Source organism: Emydura macquarii, unplaced genomic scaffold, assembly GCF_026122565.2.
Source record: "Emydura macquarii macquarii isolate MOO-44397 ecotype Brisbane River unplaced genomic scaffold, CSIRO-AGI_Emac_v2 contig_2246, whole genome shotgun sequence".
NCBI classification, from domain to species: Eukaryota; Metazoa; Chordata; order Testudines; family Chelidae; genus Emydura; species Emydura macquarii.
Window position 1 is genome coordinate 1,135,463 of NW_027132383.1, and position 18,569 is coordinate 1,154,031.

Genomic DNA, 18,569 nt, shown 5'->3' on the forward strand with positions numbered 1-18,569 from the left:
TCGCCTTTATTTTCCATCAGACCCTTCCAGCATGGCCATAATGTGAGTGACCGACTCTTGGCTGAACCCGCTTGGTAAAGCATGGTCGATCTCCCGGGGGACCCTGCTGGCTGCTTTCCGAGCCCTTCCCCCGCTGGCTGCCGTGCTGCACGTGCGCTGCCACCCCGTGGGATTCATTGCTAATGTGCAATGAAAACCAGCCTCTGCTGGGGATGCAAAGGCAACAATTAAGGGCCAAACACTGCAGCTTCGCACCAGGGTCGCTCCAGGGAGGGCAGAGGGCTCCCGCCATAGTCCTACCGGCCCAGGAATTCCTGTGTGCCCGGCCCTGGAGCACCGCCGCGCTTCAGCTGCAGGGAGGCACTGGGCGTCCTGCTCACCCCTAGGTGCAGGCTGGGTTTGCACACGTTCTGTACCGCTTAGAAGCCGTCGGTTGGGCCACCAGGGTGGTTGCTAAATGCACTTAGAAACCACTGCTGGAAGCCCCTTCCCCCGCCCCAGCGATGGCGCCGATTCCAGAACTCCTGCCAGAGCTGGAGACAGATCTTTACCTACCGTCTGGCTGCTCTTCTTCCCTCGCTGCCAGAGCCAGCACATCAGGTATGCCCTAGCCTCTCTCTGCCAGCCTGGAGCTGCCACCGCCCATCCGCCCATAGCTGTGGTCCAGGCAACCGGAGGCAGGGCTTCCAGAGGGGACAAGGAAAGGTCTGCAGCCGGGCAGCCACAGAACTGACCCGCCCTGACTTCCTGGAAGAGGCTGGACTAAAAGTGGGGGCTGGGAAGCAGTGCCTGCTTCCACTGTGTGCTGTTGGCACCCGGGAAGGGTGAAGTGCAAACCACCAGCAGCTGCTGGTCATTGCACAGGGGAGGGTGGCCAGCCCCAGCCGCTGAGCCTGCCCCTTGGCACATCCTGTGCTGAGGGAGGTGTTGCTGAGCCGAGAGGCGGCTCAAAGCCCCAATGGCTCTGTGTGTTTCTAAGGCTAAACGTAACGGGGCCTTGTTTTATTGCCTGCCTGCCCCCAAGGCAACACTTACTGTCCTCAGAGCTGCATAGGCTCAACTCCCCCCCCGCCCCAAACCCGGCCTGTGACTAGATCTTGGAACACAGGCCACGAATCACGGTGTAGACAGAACACGGGCTAGAGAGTGAAGGCTTCACAGTCTGAGCTAAACACCTGCGTCTGTTCCTTTCCTGAAACAGGCCAGGGGGAAATACAGGCTTGGAGACTGAAGAGGAAATGCTTCCTCGAAAACCAGTGGGCAGAGGAGAGTGGAACAGGGGTGCAACATAAGCCAGGACTTAGAATCCTAGAAGATCAGAGCTGGAAGGGACCTCAGGAGGTATCTAGTCCAACCCCCTGCTCAAAGCAGGACTAACCTCAGCTATATCATCCCAACCAGGGCTTTGTCAAGCCGCAGGTTAAAAATCTCTAAGGGTGGAGATTCCACCACCTCCCTAGGTAACCTATTCCAGTGCTTCACCACCCTCCTAGGGACAAACTTTTTCCTAATATCTAGACCCCCCCGCAACTTGAGACCGTTGCGCCTTGTTCTGTCATCTGCCACCACTGAGAACAGCCTAGCTCCATCCTCCCTGGAACCCCCTTTCAGGTAGTTAAAGGCTGCTATCAAATCCCCCCTCATTCTTCTCTTTTGCAGGCTAAACAAGCCTAGTTCCCTCAGCCTCTCCTCCTACGTCTTGTGCTCCAGCCCCAGCACTTGCTCTGGTACAAATGTGCAGGTTGAGTGTGGTGGCATCTCCGAGGAAAGCACCCTGCTGCCGTCTCCTGGGCTGCACGTTGTCTCAGCTGCTAGGTGGGGGGGCGCACCTTCCCAGAAGATATTTAGCAATAAGACTAAATAAAGCAGCAGCAGCACCAGATCTTTCCCTCATTCCTCTGCTGAAGAGTAGTGGAAGCTTCAGCACCTGATTTAAAATAAGACAAAGCACCACAAGCTCCACGCTGGGGAGGGGAAAGCCTGCAGCCCCTTGCCATCTGACTTCTCCCAAACAGCTGTGCTGACAGGGGTTAGAAGGGCATGCATGAGCAGCTGCTGTGGCTAGCAAAAATTCTCTCCCCAAAACTGAACACTGCAGGAGCTTTCTGGGGCAAGACTCTTCTACCCACCATGTATTTTATTCAGTGCTGGTCCCAGGAAAGGCGGAGCGGCTCCAGCCCCGCTCTGATTCTAACCCCAAGAAGAGCAGACAAGCTTTCTGATGTTGGCTAACAGCCAACCCCTCTAAACAGCGTTAGCTGCTGGCAGTAGGAGAGGGAGGGCCCAGGGAATGGGACATAGAGCTGGGCTGCCACGGTGCTGGTTCAAGATTAATGCTCTGCACCTTGTTTTTAGGAGAGCAGAAGAAAAAAAAATCAGCTTTGATTTATTCTGAACCTGATTACAGACGGATTTACACTTGGCCAGTTACAGTTTAACATGAGGTGACATCTGCAGGGTACAAGGCTCCAGGGAGGAGCGTGATGAGCTTTGATGGAGGTGGAGCGCTGTCAATATTCAGTAGACGAGGCGGAGGCAATGTGGAGCTGCCCGGTCCCTCCATCTGCAGGTACAATCCTCCGCCCTCTCCCAGGACAGCCCCTTGGGGGGAAACCAAACGGGTCCTAACTAGGTAACTCGCTACACGGGCAAGACTTCCCTTGCTACACTGCTTTTGACCTAAGCTAGATCTGGCCCTAAGGCGCTGTAGTTCCTGGGACAGTTAGAACGGCAGGCGGGAAGGCTGGAAGCACCAGGGGAAGTGCTACTCTCCTGGCAGGCTGAGGTGACTAGTAGCGTGAATCCTGTGTCAACTGGACACATGCTCCACTTCCCCTGAGAAAGACTGTGCACCTCCACCCCTCACGCAGGGGTGCTACACAGTTCTCACGCACGTTGGCTGAGCTTAGCTGTGATTTGGCTGGATCTCTCCCTGGTCCCACACCCCCCGTTCCATTCCCCCACCCCACTGTCAAACTCTACTTTGGAAAAGCTGTATCTGTCTCCACCCCCATTTCACAGACCCAAACGCCCTCACTCATCCCCCTTCTCTGCTCCAGCAAAGGAAAACCCTGAGTCTAAGAGAAACGGCCTGGGCCGCGCTGGCCGCCATTCGCAATGGCTTTGGTGCGCCGGTCACTTCCTGGCCACGTCGTAGTTCGCGTTGAACCAGTCGCAAGTTTCCTTCACAGCTGGAGGGGAGTGAGAAAGGCAGTTAGATCCCCACAGAGCCTGGAGCACCGCAACCAGAGGAGGCTCATACCTCCAGTTAGGCTGGGTCACTGGTGCTATGAAGAGGAGAAGAATCATTATCCCCATGCTAGAGGAGGAGGAAATGGATGCAGGGAGATGAAGGGACCCAGCTGAAGTCTCACACTGTCACAGAGCTGGGAACAGAACCCACAAATCCTAGTCCCCAGCCCCATGCTTCAGCCACTGCTCTGTCCTGTCCCGGCTACCCGATCTGCTGCCTCAGCTCACATGGGTTCCCCACAGAGTCTCTTTGGAATCATAGAAGAGGAGGGTTAGAAGGGAGCTCAGGAGGTATCTAGTCCAACCCCCTGCTCAGAGCAGGACCAACCTCAGCTAAACCATCCCAGCCAGGGCTTTGTCAAGACGCAGCTTAAAAACCTCTAAGGATGGAGATTCCACCACCTCCCTAGGTAACCCATTCCAGTGCTTCACCACCCTCCTAGGGACAAAGGTTTTCCTAATATCCAACCAGACCTTCCCCACTGCAACTTGAGACCATTGCTCCTTGTTCTGTCATCTGCCACCACTGAGAACAGCCTAGCCCCATCCTCCCTGGAACCCCCTTTCAGGTAGTTGAAGGCTGCTATCAAATCCCCCCTCATTCTTCTCTTCTGCAGACTAAACAAGCCCAGTTCCCTCAGCCTCTCCTCATAAGTCTTGTGATCCAGCCCCATAATCATTTTTGTTGCCCTCCGCTGGACTCTCTCCAACTTGTCCACATCCTTCCTGTAGTAGGGGCCCAAAACTGGACACAATACTCTAAATGTGGCCTCACCAATGCCGAATAGAGGGGAATAATCACTTCCCGCAATCTGCTGGCAATGCTCCTACTAATGCAGCCCAATATGCTGTTAGCCTTCTTGGCAACCAGGGCACACTGCTGACTCATATCCAGCGTCTTGTCCACTGTAACCTCTAGGTCCTTTTCTGCAGAACTGCTGCCTAGCCCATCGGTCCCCAGTCTGTAGCAGTGCATGGGATTCTTTTGTCCTAAATGCAGAACTCTGCACACGTCCTTGTTAAACCTCATCAGATTTCTTTTGGTCGAATCCTCCAATTTGTTCAGGTCACCCTGTATCCTACCCCTGCCCTCCAGTGTATCTACCACTCCCCCTAGCTTAGTGTCATCTGCAAACTTGCTGACACATCAGACGCTTGCTACATTAGATTTCTCAGTGCATGCACCCAGACAATGCCTGAGGCTCTGGGACTGAGTTCCCAGCACCCGCTGGAGGGGGAAAGCCTTCCCAATGAATCAGAGCCAACTCCTTGGGCAGGCAGCTGTGAGATCAGACACACACAGCCAATGCAGGCCCCGGGCAATGCCATGGATGAATCCACCGAGGGGCAGGAGAACTAAAATACCTCCTGAGCAGCGAGACCTTTGAGTCTCACCTTGTTTGAACGGCGTGAACTTGAAATCCGGCAGGTACCGCTTCAGCTTGCTGTTGCTGGCTGTTTTCTTGAACTGCCCGTCGGATTTCGTTGTGTCGAACTGGACAGCGCGGGGGTTAAGGGAAAACAAACGGGAATTCTGCTGAGTTCGAACCTAACCTGGAGCCGGGGCAACCCGTACTGGCAGCAGCCAGACAGGGGATGAGAGCTGGGACCTTGGTAGCAAAGGTCTGCTTTACGGGTCCCTTTCTATAAGGTTTGCAGCTGTCTTGGGCCCGCCAGCAGACCCTCGGCCTTAGCCAGAAGGTCTTGCTGTTGGTTAGTTCTGTGCCACCAGCTGCAGGGGTGAGCGGCGAATGATCCCACAGGAGGGAGATCCCTCGCTCCTGTTGTGTGCAGGGAAGAGGCTAACAAGAAATGGGGTCACAGCACCACCTGGAATGCCCAGTGCGTGCAGCAGCAGCGCTCACCATCTCAGCCGCAGCGTGAATGGAAGATGCTGTCTCCGAGGAGACCCCAGATGGCAGAACCCTCAATCTCCCAAGCATGGACCTAACATCTATGAAACGAGCTCGCCAGTCAGGGAACGACCTACAGGCTGCAGCGGGAGCCCGCTGTTTGAGCCTAGACCAGACCAAGCACTGGAGAACGTGTGATAGGGAATCGTCTTGCACTGGGACCTGATCCCTCGATGTTTGGATGCCACGGTTCTCCCCCTCCCCAGGGGCATGCAAATGTTGGGAGTGGGTGCCAGGCACGGGCCCCGGGCATCAGGCACAGCTCAGCGAGTCAGGGCGTGGGAGCCGCCCTTTGGAATCGGCTGTGTAAAAAGATACGACGAGGTCTCCCTTGAAGTCCATGGCTCCCACGACGCTCTCCGCAGCTTCCCTTATAGAGACCTCGTCCTCTTCTCCAACTAAACAGAGAGCACGGGTGAGACCAGGCCCCTGGCGCCAGCCACAGCGCTCAGGAAAGCACCCTCACTGCCCGCCCCACCCTCCCCGTCACTTGCAGTGAGGGTGGGGGATCAGAGCCCGCAGCCGCCACTCACGCCACCCTGGCGGATTCTAGATCCGCCTGTGGGGGACGCAGAGGGGGGGGCGCATCCCGCGCTGGCCCTGCTACAGAAGCCGATGGCAGCGAGGAGGTGGGAAGGAACGGGTGGCCACGGCGAGTGGGGAGACGGGACTTTCCCTCCCAGGACTGTAATAAGAGCTGAGGGCATCTGCCAAAAGCAGCAGAGCAGTGACACCGTCAGAGGCAGAGATGGGCTGGGTGTGGCGTGAGGGGGAAGGTGGGGACACCTTACCGGAGAGGATGATGGGTTCCACCTCGTCGTACTCCCTTAGGACCCAGAGGAAGAGCCGCGCCAGGTCCTGTGGGCACAAGGAACAGATCCCAGTCGCCCGGCCTCATCCCTTTCCTCCTCCAGCCCAGCTCGGGGCACACACACAACATCCTCTGAGTTGAAGGCTGGGGATGTTGTCCGTGGGCTGCCGGCTACAGCTGGGCTGCTGCCTCCACCGCCTCCAATTCAGTGCGAGCAGGACCAGCCAGCTATTGCTGATCAGCTCTCCCTGCGGGCCTGGCTGCAAACGGCTTTTAAAGAGAGCCGCCCTCCCCGCCCCGGCTCGGTGGGAAGAACAGCCGTCTGTCCCACGGGCGTGAGAGGCCAGGGCAGCTCTCGAAGGACAGCCTCCTTCCAGGCCCGGCTCTGGGGAGGAGACTCCCACACGCTGCCGATCGCAGCCCCTCTCCTCAGCTAGTGCCGAGGGCTGGACCTGGAATCTGGGACCTCGCACTCGTGACTTGTCAGAGGCCCTCGTGCTGCGCTCGTCTTAGCCGCTGGACACGCCGTCCGTGGCTTATATAAAGGTAACAGGCTGCCCCCAGTGCCGGAGGCTAACAACCTGCCCAGCCCAGGGGTCTCTAGGGAGAGCCTAGTCACAGGCCAGCATGTGGCTGCAAAAGGCTGCCTGCCTTCAGTGACAAACACCCCGTCCCCGCCCCGCCAGCAACGCCCCCATCAGAACACACCTACATCCTCCCACGGGGCTGCTCCCTTTCCCACAGGTGGAACTGAGCGACCCAGCCCTGCAGAGGCCAGCGCGCTCATTGCCACGCCTGCTCATCGGTGCCAGCCCCCCAGGGACAAGCCGCCCGCTCTCCCACCCATGGGGTCAGGATGTCTGAAATCTGCTCTGGGCCTCAGGGAACCCAGGGCCAGGTGCGAGCGCGCCGGGCTCCGGAAAGGCCGTGCCTACCAGAGAGTAGATGAACTGTCTCCTGGGCTTTCCCGTCCCCCAGACAGTGAGAGCCGTGCCGTTTTCTGGGGGACAATCACGAGAATGATCATTAGTGGATGTTCCACCCGCGACATCGATCCCTGATGTACCGCAGGTCCCCGATGCATCCCTCTATCCCACATCCAAACACCCTCATGCAACAGAGCAAGAACCAGCCCGGGGTAGCTTTAAACCACAGCCTTCCTCTCTACGGCCGAGGTGCAGCTCCCAGGGACAACAAGGCCTAGCAGGCCATGCTCCAGCGTGACGCAAGGGGCCGTGAAGCTGGAATGGCCCGTCTCTATTTCCTCACTGGCTGAGATTTGAGCGTGGCCCCTTTCCCCACCTCTGCACAGAAATCACTTGCTAGTTTCACTCCTGCCGGGAGGAGCAGTGCCCAGCCTAGAGCCAAGGGAGAAATCCAGCCAGCACGGCTCTCGAGAACCTCCCATCCAACAACGACAGCAGAAAACTCTGTTAGCAGCCCTGCAGCTAGGCCTCCCGTAGCCAGCCATGGCTTGTTACAGGCAGGGAGGTTTAGTTGTACAGTGGAAAAACCCACAGGGTCCCAGTGGACTCTACAGACAGGGCAGCCTGGACGCAGACCATTCTGGATGCCCAAGGGTTAAAACCCCATTTCCTCCTCCTGACCCAAGCCCATCCTATACCTGAGGATCAGTTCCATGCAGTTCGCTCTCTCGTGTGTGTGTGTTTTAGACATGACCTGAGCTCCTCTCTGTGTGTGTCTAAACCGTGCCACAATAAGGGAGGGATCTACCCTAGCGTCCTAGCTAAAACTCCCCTCCATCTCCCATGTGCAGTTGTGTGGTGCTGTTCTCCAGCTGGCTGCTGTCCTCCACCGCAGAGGTGCCTGCATTTCAGCAGTGATATGTGTGGGTTTGTGGAGCTCCGTAGAAAGGTCCCAGCGTCCCCAGGTATAATTGCAGCCAAGGGCAACGTATGCTTATTAAATGCCTGATGCTTTCATTAGCACTTGTGACATCACAATCAGCTCCGTGCTCCATCTAGCCCTGACCGTCTCACGGGGCAATCTCTTCCTAAATGAGTGCCAGAGACTCCCTGGGTATTACTGCTTTGCACACGTAAATTCAGTAGTAAATGCATTTGGTGTAGGTCAAACAAGGGCCCCACGACAATCCTGTACGTTGAGAGATGTAAAAACGTTCTGGATGAACCAAACTCCGACCATCCTCTGATCCCAGCACTGAATGGTACCTAATCAACGTATCTGCAGATGTGAAACACCAGCACTTCAGCAACCCCAATGGCACACCAGGCGAAGATCAGAAAGAGGAAAGGATTGTGCAAACCAAATAATTTACAGTAGCCCCTTTCAGCTATGCATCTTAAAGCATGTCGCTAACATTCATTAGCCAGTTAACCCACGTTTGAGGAAGGTAAGGGAGATGTGAGCATCAATTCACCCATGGCAGAAATGCAGCAAGCTCTGGGGTGGAACATGGCACTTGAGTAACAGCACACAGCAACACTTTCAGATCAGGGATGGGACGTGAAGAACGTCCCAGTTTCATTGGGAGCAAAGAAGTCACACGACTTCCTCCCCGCAATAGGAAGAGTCTTTGCTGCTCAGACTGTCCTAGCAACGAAACCTCTGTTGGGTGGACTATCCAGCCAAGACATGAGTGAAGGCTCCCCACTTACGCTTTGCCAGGTACACCTTGTGGATCAGTCCTGGAAGGACATGCCCGTCCTCGATGTTGTAGTTATCGTAAGGTCCGAAGACATTGGTGGGGATCACAGCGGTGAATCGGCAGCCGTGCTGCTCAAAATACCCCCTGGGAGAAGGCGGAGAGAGCGCCGGGGTAGGTGAGTCACTCGCCCTGTGGGATGTTCCGTGCAGCTGAGGGCTGCAGCACGAGTCACTGCCCCCCTGCCGTGTACCAGGATCTAGCCCTGTTCCTCCAGCAGGGCTTAGTGCAATGTCCCACAGGGGGACCTGGCAGTTCCATCCACCCCCAGCCTCCCGCTCCTTGCGCCAGCGGAGATCAGCGCACACAGGAGGAAGGAATGATCCAACAGTGCCCCTTGGGTGGTCAACGAACAGTGGCCAACTCAGGAGTGACAGGGATAATACTGAACATTTACACAGTCCTTCCTGCGGGGATCACAAGGTCTTTAGAGAGATGTGCGGACCAGGTAGGTTCCTCCCCAGAGCCAGACAGCTTGGGGCCAGGGAGGAGATGGACCCTACCTGTTCTGAACATCGATCATTCTCTTGGCGTACGAGTACCCGAAGTTGGAGCTGTGCGGGGGCCCGTTGTGAATCTGGGGAAACACGGTAGACGGCACGGTTGGAAAAGTAACTTCAGCCTGATGGAAACGGGGTTTCAACCTGGGCTGCCTGGCCCCAAGGGGAAGGAGGTGTAGGGAGAATAAACTGAAGCTATGTCTACACTGCACAGTTAAACTGGGTGATCGACACCCAGATTAGCCTAGCCTGAGTGTGTGTCCCAGGGCAGAGCTCTGCCTGCGTCACCCTGTGCTGACTGTCTCTGCACTCACCTGTGTGTGTCTCCCATGGTTCTTTGTGCCGAGACGCTGTAGGATTCTCTCCCCATCAACCAGGTCATTGCAAGAAAACGTGTCTGTCCTTCGGGAAGGGATTGTGGGAAGGCATTGGAGGACTATCGGCACCCAAGGGATACAGCCTGCATCCTTGCTGCAGTGCAGGTGGGTTCCAGTCCAAGTTAAAGCAGATCCTGGGCTCTAACCGATACTCTACCCCCAGCTGGGTCAGCTAGCCCAGGCTTAAAGCACCCCCAAACCGAGGTTCGAGGCTTGTGTTTGTGGACAGTGGAGAGGAGGGGGCTGGTTTTAAGGCTAGACCCCAGGTAAGTGCCCAGACTAGCCGTGCAGTGTAGACATGCCCCGAGGTTGGCGGGGGAGAGCAGCTCCTCGATCTGCTGAAGGAAGAGCTGTCACCACCTGCCAGCCCCGGGCTCAGCTCACATCACAGGCAAGCCATGGGCAGGCAGACATGGGAGGATTCCTCTATGTCCCCTGCAGGTCCCCTGATTCCTCACCCAGCGGTGCAGAGAACTACGACACAGCTACTGGACCATCCTGACTGGTTACCGCACGGCCTGTATCAGAGAGCTGCTGGCATCCTAGCCGCAGAGACGTTGGCTTTGCTCTCGCCATCACCCACCCACCCGCCGAGTTAGCAAAGCAGGAGGGGGAAAAAGAGCCAGGCAAAGGTGATCAGCAAAACTGGGATCACTTGCTACACCGAGGAAGCCCCCAATGATTTCCCCTCCCCCCGCAAGGCGCACGGTAGCTTAACCAAGGTTCCTGTGCTGAGAACACAGCTCTGGGCAGAGCAAAGGGGAAGCCAAGTGAGCGACGGGGGTTGTAAGGCAGGGTGCCGTGTTCCCAGCCCGAAGGCCATCCCTTACCATGGTCTCGTCGATGGGATAGGTGGTCTTGTCTGGGAAGATGCAGGTGGAAAGGCAGGAGACAACTTTCTGCACGCCGAATTCGTACGCGGAGTGGAGGACGTTGTCGTTGATGTGCACGTTTCTTCTCTGGGAAAAAGATGTCCACAGGGGAGTTAGCAGTCACGTGATATTCGGATCAGTTACCGCACGACCCGCCTGGAGCTTCCAGCACGTCGAGAACCTGCCCTGATTCTGATCACTGCAGGTGCAGGACGGGGGACAGGTAGCCACGGGGCTCTCAGGCTGCTGGTACCAGCGTTGAACGGCTGAGGACCGAAGTCCTGGGGGGAGACCACAAGCTTGTCTACGGAGTCAGAGGTGAGCTCAGCTCTGACGCTCCGCTCTGGACTTTACCGTGCACGCTCACGGCAGCGTCCAACCAGCAGAGGTAGTTCTGGACACGGACCTCACAGCGAGGGCCCCGCTCTCCGATCCACAGCTCCTGCCGGAGGGCTGTCACCGCCTCCACTCAGGGAGTTCACACGCTCGTGTGGGTGCTATGGGGCTTTCAGACCCCCTTCTCCATTGAGACTTGCACAGCCCTTTAATACAGTTGGGGCTGAGTCCAGCCACCCGCCTCTTTAATACGATTCAGCCTGTGAAGACTACATGTCCCAGAATGCAACGTTCCACCTGGAACCAAGCGACTGCTCCGCTCAAGGAGGAGCATTGCATGCTGGGACTTGTAGTCACCATGGCCTGCCCTTCTGTATTACGGGTAAGGCCACTGAACCACATGGGCTGGCCCCAAGAACTGTGGCCAAGCGTGTGCAATTCAGAGAGGAGTGGCAGGGGATCTGATGCCAGTCGCTCATAAGCTGCACCCCTTCACATCTGAGTGTCACCAGAGCCTGGGGAGAGGAGAATCCCAGACAAGGCCCTGGGGCCAATCTCGTGATGCAGGGCCGTGCTGGGGACAGCTCATTAGCCCCACAAAGTGGCTCCCAATACAGCAGCATTCACCTGTGCTCACGTTGTGCCTACACCCCTTAGTAAGCCAACAAGCAGAGTTGCACCTGCAGTGCCAGCAGGCACAGCACCCAAAGGGTTAATGGCTTTATCCACCCATTTAAAAAACTTGAGTGGCCTGGGCTCTATCCCTGGCCCTGCCACACACGCCACAGGTGACCCAGGGAAGGTATTTCCTGGGGCCTCGGTTTCCCTACAATTACAATGGAGCTAACGCTAATTTACATCCTGGAGGAAGGGAGGTGACGAAGGTTAATTCATGAGTGTCTGCAAAGCACTTCCAAGCCCTCGGAGGAAGGGCAGAGGGGACCACACAGCACGGGGCGGTGAGAGGGACGGCTCACGGGACCAACCTTACACATTTGCAATCGCTACCCGTGCCCCTTACCCAGAAATCCAGGTTGTATTTGATGTTTTTGAAGAGACCTCCCACCAAGGCTGCCAAGTGGATCACGTGGGTGGGTTTGTGTCTCTCATACAGCGCTCTGGTCTCTTCAGCGTTCCTACAGGGGAGAGGAAACAACAAACAGCCTTCAGGGACACACTCGAGGTACCTATCTGGCCCCTGTTATCACAGTGTCTGAGCACCTCACAGGCCTTGACGTGTTAATCCTCACAACCCCTGAGGCTGGGAGGCTATTATCCCCATATTGCAGATGGGAAACTGAGGCAGAGTGACTTCCCCAAGGTCACTCAGGGAGTCCAATTCCATGCTCTGCCACAAACCCAGATCTCTCGAGTCCCAGATGAGCATCGTCACCACTGGGCCGTCCACATGCCGGTCGGACTCCATCCTGAGGGCTGGCTGCGAGGAAATGGGAGCAGAATTTCACATCTATGGTGGGGGGAAGAGACACTGAAGGGAGCCTGGTGCCAGGCCCTTGATCCAGCAATTAACTAACTGACTGACTGTACAGCAGGGGTAAGAGCACCCTGGGGAATGAAGCTGAGGGCAATAGCTGGCCCGTGTCCCCTTTAATTCCCAGTCAGGTAACACTCAAGGAATAACGCTGGTAGTAACAGGGCCCCGACACATTCCTTAGTGTTAGTCTGCTGACAGGCTGCAACGCGGTGGGTATATTTGCTCCCACGACTGGGGAAAGCCTGGAAGTTGTTTGTCAGAACGAACAGTAATAAATGTAAAAATATCTGGGAGGTGGAAACACAGAGGAGGGAGGGGAATTATTTAGGAGAGCCCAAAAGAAGAGAACTAGGAGTAACCAGACGGCAGGGAAAGGTTAGGGACAGACATCAGGAAACGCTTCCTGAAAAGGAGTCGACCGCGGAAGAGTCTCCCAACGGGAGGAGGTAAAGAAGAAGGCAAGAAAACATGCTGGAGGGAACAATCCTGCATCGACTGCTGGGGGCTGCATGAACATCACAAAGAGACTCTCCCTGGCCCAAAGGGGACACAGACGAAAGGTGGATACGATCGACGGCACCTTGCAGTGTCCCCTCTGTTGAGCCAGTTCTGAACAACGGGGTAAGCAGGAGACGCAGCACAGCAGCTGCCAAGACGCTGTCGAGTGTTTTGTACCTATCACGGCAGAGGTGAGCTTTGATCTCGCCACGTCTATAGCTAACACTATCGCGTGTCAGTTATACGGCACGTTGTATCCCCAAAGCGATTTACACAGGTCACTAACGGCCCCCCACAGCACCCCTAAGCAGTCAGAGAAACCAAGGCTCAGAAAGGGGATGGTGGCTTGTCCAAGGCCAAAGATGGAGTCAGTGTCAGAGCTGCTTAGAACTGGAGAGTTCCTGGCTCCCGGTCTTGTTCTCAGGAAGCAGTAACTGATCTTGCTGCTGATTAAATGCCACTCCTGTTAGAGAAGAGGTGGAGAGCCATCCAGACCGCACCCAGCACAAGGACAATGAGTTGGACAGTTGTGTGCTGCCATCACTAAAACTAGCCTGGACAAAAGCCCTGGAGAACCCATCGCAGGGAACAATCCTGCCTGTGGGATGGACTGGATGGGACCTTTCCAATGGCTGGGACTGTCTGAGGCTCACCTGGAAAGGGGGCGGGGCTCAGGTGAGCTGCACGCGTGGGGGAATGTGATTGGGCACAGTGACAAGAAGGACTGAATTGCGAAAGAGGACAGGGCTGAACTTTCCTTGGCTGGGATTGGCCAGGCTCCTTAGCTGGAGACATAACAGGCTGCACCGGGGACCTGGTGGCAGAGGCAGGAATTAAACAGCATGTGGAAAGGAAGCCAGCAGACGGAGGATTCAACAGCAGAGATCTCACGGATATACCCAAAGGACTGGTCTCCTGAGGGAGCACCCTCGCTGGCCCTACAGCACCCCAGCATGGCCCTACAGAGCCCCCACTCGCTCAGTTTGGGGCCACCATTTCCTTTTTTAAAGGCACCATACCCTTGACCTCAATCTATGTGAGGATCAACATTGCCCAGGCACCGAGTGCACTCGGGGTCTCCAGCACACTGCATTTCCACGACACCGGGAGCCCATGAAACAAGCTCTCATTCCCCGCCCTCTGCCTGTCTTCTTTTGGAACTCAGCCGCTTGCAGATCAGCCCACCGCCCCAGCCGCCGGCCGCTCCTCTGAGCCACACGCTGTGCCCGGCCTGCCACCTCCACTTAACCTGACGTCGGACATTTCAATAGGCATCCCCTTTGCTTTCATCTCACGACGCCGCAGCCGGGAGGGGAGTCGGCGTCCCGGAGCAAAGCTGGCGCTAACACAAGCACGGCCGCTGTGACGGGCTCATTCTGCAACTGCATCAACTACCCCAGGAACCGGCTCAAAGTGGAAGTGGACAGGATTTTCCTACCCTCCACATTTAGGGCATGTCCCTACAGCAGAAGCTGCCCATAGGCCAGCTGGAATCCCTCTAGAGTGGGTACCCACAGCAGTGAAGACTGCACAGCGTGCATAGTGTAAACCCAGCATCGACCCTCGGTACATACTCAGCTTGCTAGTGGGGGTAGGCTGGCCCGTGGCTGGCTTTTGCTGGGCAGACGCACCTTTAGAGGGAAGTAAGTAAGGGGCTAACAGCATCAGCTTAAATCAGGATCTGGCCATGCCGTTCTGCCAGCACCCCTCCACCCGAATGTGCAGCTATTTCAAGGCTACAGCTTCCCACACAGCTCTGCCAATGCGCCTCACTCCAAACCAGCTAACTCATCCTGGGGTCTCTGGAGAAGAGCTCGCCTGTCATGCCAGAACCGCAGGGGAGTTTGATAGCAGGGGCGGGGATGAGACACAGCCCTCTGCTCCACACGCACTACTTTCACTTGTGTGCCAAGGATTTGAACTCCTCTCTCTGGAGGTTAGGGTGAGAGCGCTCTCCCAGTGTGCGCCCCCCCCAAAATGCATCAGACCATTTCACACAACAGCAAGCAAGCAGAGCAGAGTCCAGGGCGGCAGGGACTCACGTTAAGTCAGCATCCTTGGAGCACACGAAGATCCAGTCCTCATCTGGCCTGCGCTCTCCTTCAGCAACCACTTTCTCGATGGCTCTCCCCACCAATCCTGTGCCACCGGTCACCAGGATGCGCTTTGGCTTCCTTCCTACCGGCTCCGTCATGGCTACAAAATCTGCAGGGCGGGAGAGAAGGTGATTAATCCCAAATCATCTCAGAAGCATCGCGCCAGATCGGTGCTAACATTCGTGCCGCCAACTTGCCTGGCCAGGTGCAACTGCAGAAGCACGGGACACGGGTGAGCTGAACAGGCAGAGATCCTGGCAGGATTAACAAACCTGGCTTCCCACTTCCTTCATCACGCCCCTGGGTTTGGTGGGCAAACTAGGGTCCTGAACAGGTGGGTCAAGAGTGCAGTGGGAAATACAGCTAGTCGGGAAGAGAGCTGGATAACGTGTGCCCTCTCCGCCACTCCACTGCCATCCAGTGGCTGCTCGGTGGAAGAGCTGTTGAGTCTCCGGTTATTACCAGACTCGCCACACAACTGAAACAAGCAACCTATTTGATTCAGAGATGCCGAGGACCAAATAAGGAACTCCCACCTCCCCTCGCACGCGCTACGTCCCAGCCAAAGGGCACATGCAGGAGGAATTTTCCCTATTCTGAAGCAAAGGTTTTAATCATTTTTCAAGGCCCCTTTAATAAAAGCGTTTGTCTCGGCTATAGTTCTATAGGAATTCAAGGGACATCATCCACTCAGAAGCCATAGCCTGAAAACATCTACCTACTATGGTGGTAAGTCACCCCTAGGATCACTCGCACTTAAAGCAACTGGAAACTTTTTTCCAGTTTGTTTCCTTTGTGCATTGAGCAGCTGTTGCAAGAGGCTGTTTACCTTACCTGCAGCAGCAGGAAAGCTGAACTGTAAGAGACAGCAAGCCAGTGTGTGCAGGGGACAAAAGGCTAAGCATATCTGATGGCGTTGATCCCAGACCCTTCCAAAAGACCCTTAGGAATATTACCAGGGAAGCAGAGAAATCCTTGTCATTTATTTAAGCAACTAAAAAATATTTTGTACAGGCTAGTTCAAGGGTGTTTTATAACAGCACTGATTTTAAAAAAGTAGTTAAAAAAAATCAGGTGATCGGTGTTCCTTAAATTAATTATTTTTTTAAAATACCAACCACTCGTCAAGCTGAGGGCATCCCTGAAAGTTCTTGCCAGTGTGTCGCTAGGGCCTCACATTTAGGTTGTGTTTGGGCAGAGTACCGTCAAAGCCCAGTATGAAAAGAAATGTTTAAAGAGATTCTCAAAAAAGTTTACAGCAGAAGGATTTCTTGGATTTATATCTGCCCCTGCAGTATCCCGAACAGGAAATGCTGTACCATGGTTAGCTTCGTGAGGGTGTCTCAATTTGGGAGAGCTATTGCAAACAGCAAGAGAGTTTACTCTCTGCCTTAATCTATCAGAGTCCTTTCTCAGGGCAGAGTAGCTTCGTGGGAACAGGGCACTGGTGTCTGGGCTGAGATTTCTGATTGACTGTGTGCCGTTGTGCCCACCTCTGTTTCAGGACTGGTGCACAGAATGTAAACAAACACGTTACACTAGACATGTACTGAGGCAGGTCTACACTACAAACTTACATCAGCAAAACAACATCGCTTAGGGGCATGGATTTTTTTCACTGAGACACCCTGAGGGCAGCTCCCGTTCATGAAGCTACTGCCTCTCGTGGGGGTGGATTAACTACGCCGACAGGAGAAGCCTCCCAGTCGGCGTAGTCGTGTCTTCACTGAAGTGCTACAATGATGCAGTGTTTTCAGTGTAGACCTGCCCTCAGACTCCGTGTCCGATTTCTCCTCCACTGGAAGCTGGCTAGGAAGGTCCCGCATCTGCTACCTCTCAGCAGACAGGTGACAGTACTAGGATCCCTGTTTTGCAGATGGGTCAATGGCAGGATTGATAACAGGCCTCTCCGTAACTCCCTGGCTCCCAGGCCATGACCCGGATCCTACTGACGCTGAAATCCACCCCCAAACCCCCATCCTCCCGGGCCAGCAGGATCAGGCCCCGTGTCCTCATTACATGCTGGTGCCTTTCTGGGATCAATAGCGGCCGGGACGTAGCTCCCTCTGCACGCGGGTAGGGCGATGCTCCCCCCGGCAGAGCGCCAGCAGCCACAGGGAGCGGCCCCGCAGATGCCCTGGGGTCCCCTGGCTGCTTCACAGCCCACACCTGGCCCCCGAGGGCAGAGTGACCTCCCCACCTTCTGCAGAGACGGCATCGCCCCCGGCCCCCCACACCAGGCCGAGTCACCAGCACCGGGCGGGGGCGGGTGGGGACCGGGATCCCGGCAACCCCGGCTCCCACATGGCAGTCCCCCCCCCCCACAGCCACCGCCCTCAAGGGCCCCCAACTCCTCCTTCCCCGCCACCCCCCACACCAGGCCCCCCCTCTATTCTCCTCCTCCCCCCCATCCCCCTACACCAGGACCCCCAACTCCTCCTTCCCCCCACACCAGGGCCCCTCCTCCTTCTCCTCTTCCCCCCCCCCCCGATTCCCCCCCGGCCCCCCAACTCCTCCTTCCCCCTGAACCCCCCCACACCAGGGCCCCCCGATCCCCCCACAGCAGGCCCCCCTCTTCTTCCTCCTCCCCCCCGGCCCCAGGGCCGCTCCGGCTCCCACCTGTGCGCAGCCCGGCCGCTCGCTCCCTCCCGGACCCGGACCCGGACCCGCACCCGCCCCCGGACAGGAGCCCGGCCCGGCCCGGCCCCGCTTCCGCCTGCCGGCAAGTCGCAGCCCGCTGGGCTCGCTGGGAAATGGAGTCCGGGCCCCGCCCGTCGGGCAGACAGACAGACAGACAGACAGCCGGGGGGGCGGGGGGGAGAGAGAGAGAGAGAGGGAGGGACAGAGCGGGGACGGACAGACAGACAGCTGGAGGAAGAGGTGTCAGGGACAGGGACAGGGCGGGGAGGGACCGACAGACAGGACAGACACACAGCTGGAGGGACAGAGGAGAGACAGTCAGACAGGGGGATGCAGACGGACTCAGGGACGCTGACAGCGGCGGGGGGGACACACACGCCCGTCGTGAGGAATAACGGATCGTGTTTCGCTGCCGCGCCGCCCTTGTCGCCCCAGCGCCCGACAGGATGGACACACGGACGCCTACGGTCGGCACGGACTGGCGTCCCCGTCCCGACGGCGTTTTGCACTGGCCAGGCTTATCTTTTGGGAGCCACCCTCTTCCCCCTGACCCGACCCCGCCCCGGCCCGCTCCTGCCCCCGGGGGAAAGTTCTGACCCGGCTCCAAACCTCCCGGCTCTCCTGGTCCCGACCCTGAGGCCGGATCTGAAGACACGGCCCGGGCTTGGGGAAGGGTCTGGTCTGGGTCGCAAGGCAGTGGCCCTGGCCCATCTCGGTGACAGGTCCCCATGGGACGCCAGGCGTGGAAATCCCTTAAACTCAGCCTGGGGGTTGCTTTAGGAATGATGAATCCGCACCGATTCGGCCTCCGCTGGACTCTTGTGTCCAGTGCTGGGCGCCGTGTTTCAGGAAAGATGTGGGCAAGTTGGAGAACGTCCAAAGGAGAGCAACAAAACTGATGGCAGGTCTAGAAAACATGACCTCTGAGGGAAGATTGAAAACATGGGGTTTGTTCAGTCTGGAGAAGAGAAAGAAGACGGAGAGGGGACATGATAACCGCTGAGGACAGGACAAGAAGCAATGGGCTTACATCACAACAAGGGCGGTTTTGGTTGGACATTAGGAAAAGCTTCCTCACTGTCCGGGTAGCTAA

At 56.6% G+C, this 18,569-nt stretch overlaps 1 protein-coding gene across 1 annotated transcript; it reads right to left on the reverse strand.

Moving 5' to 3' along the window:
- Positions 1-2,157: 2,157 nt before the first annotated feature.
- Positions 2,158-17,544, reverse strand: GFUS (GDP-L-fucose synthase). Its single transcript, XM_067560094.1, has 11 exons — positions 17,456-17,544; positions 14,783-14,945; positions 11,769-11,883; positions 10,370-10,498; positions 9,166-9,239; positions 8,616-8,749; positions 6,912-6,976; positions 5,957-6,023; positions 5,484-5,563; positions 4,648-4,747; positions 2,158-3,191 (listed from the first exon to the last, which is right to left on the reverse strand). The coding sequence occupies exons 2-11, from the start codon at positions 14,932-14,934 to the stop codon at positions 3,136-3,138; spliced, it is 972 nt and encodes a 323-aa protein (XP_067416195.1). The 5' UTR covers positions 14,935-14,945; positions 17,456-17,544; the 3' UTR covers positions 2,158-3,135.
- Positions 17,545-18,569: the final 1,025 nt, after the last annotated feature.

What these genes read in the sequence shown, in the direction of transcription:
- GFUS (XM_067560094.1), bottom strand. Translation starts at nt 14,934, where the DNA reads ATGACGGAGCCGGTAGGAAGGAAGCCAAAGCGCATCCTGGTGACCGGT. An exon ending in GACAGTTCATCTACTCTCTG is followed by an intron (nt 6,024 to 6,911) that starts GTAGGCACGGCC and finishes TTGTGCCCACAG; the next exon opens with GACCTGGCGCGGCTCTTCCT. An exon ending in GGAACCCATCATCCTCTCCG is followed by an intron (nt 5,564 to 5,956) that starts GTAAGGTGTCCC and finishes CTCTCTGTTTAG; the next exon opens with TTGGAGAAGAGGACGAGGTC.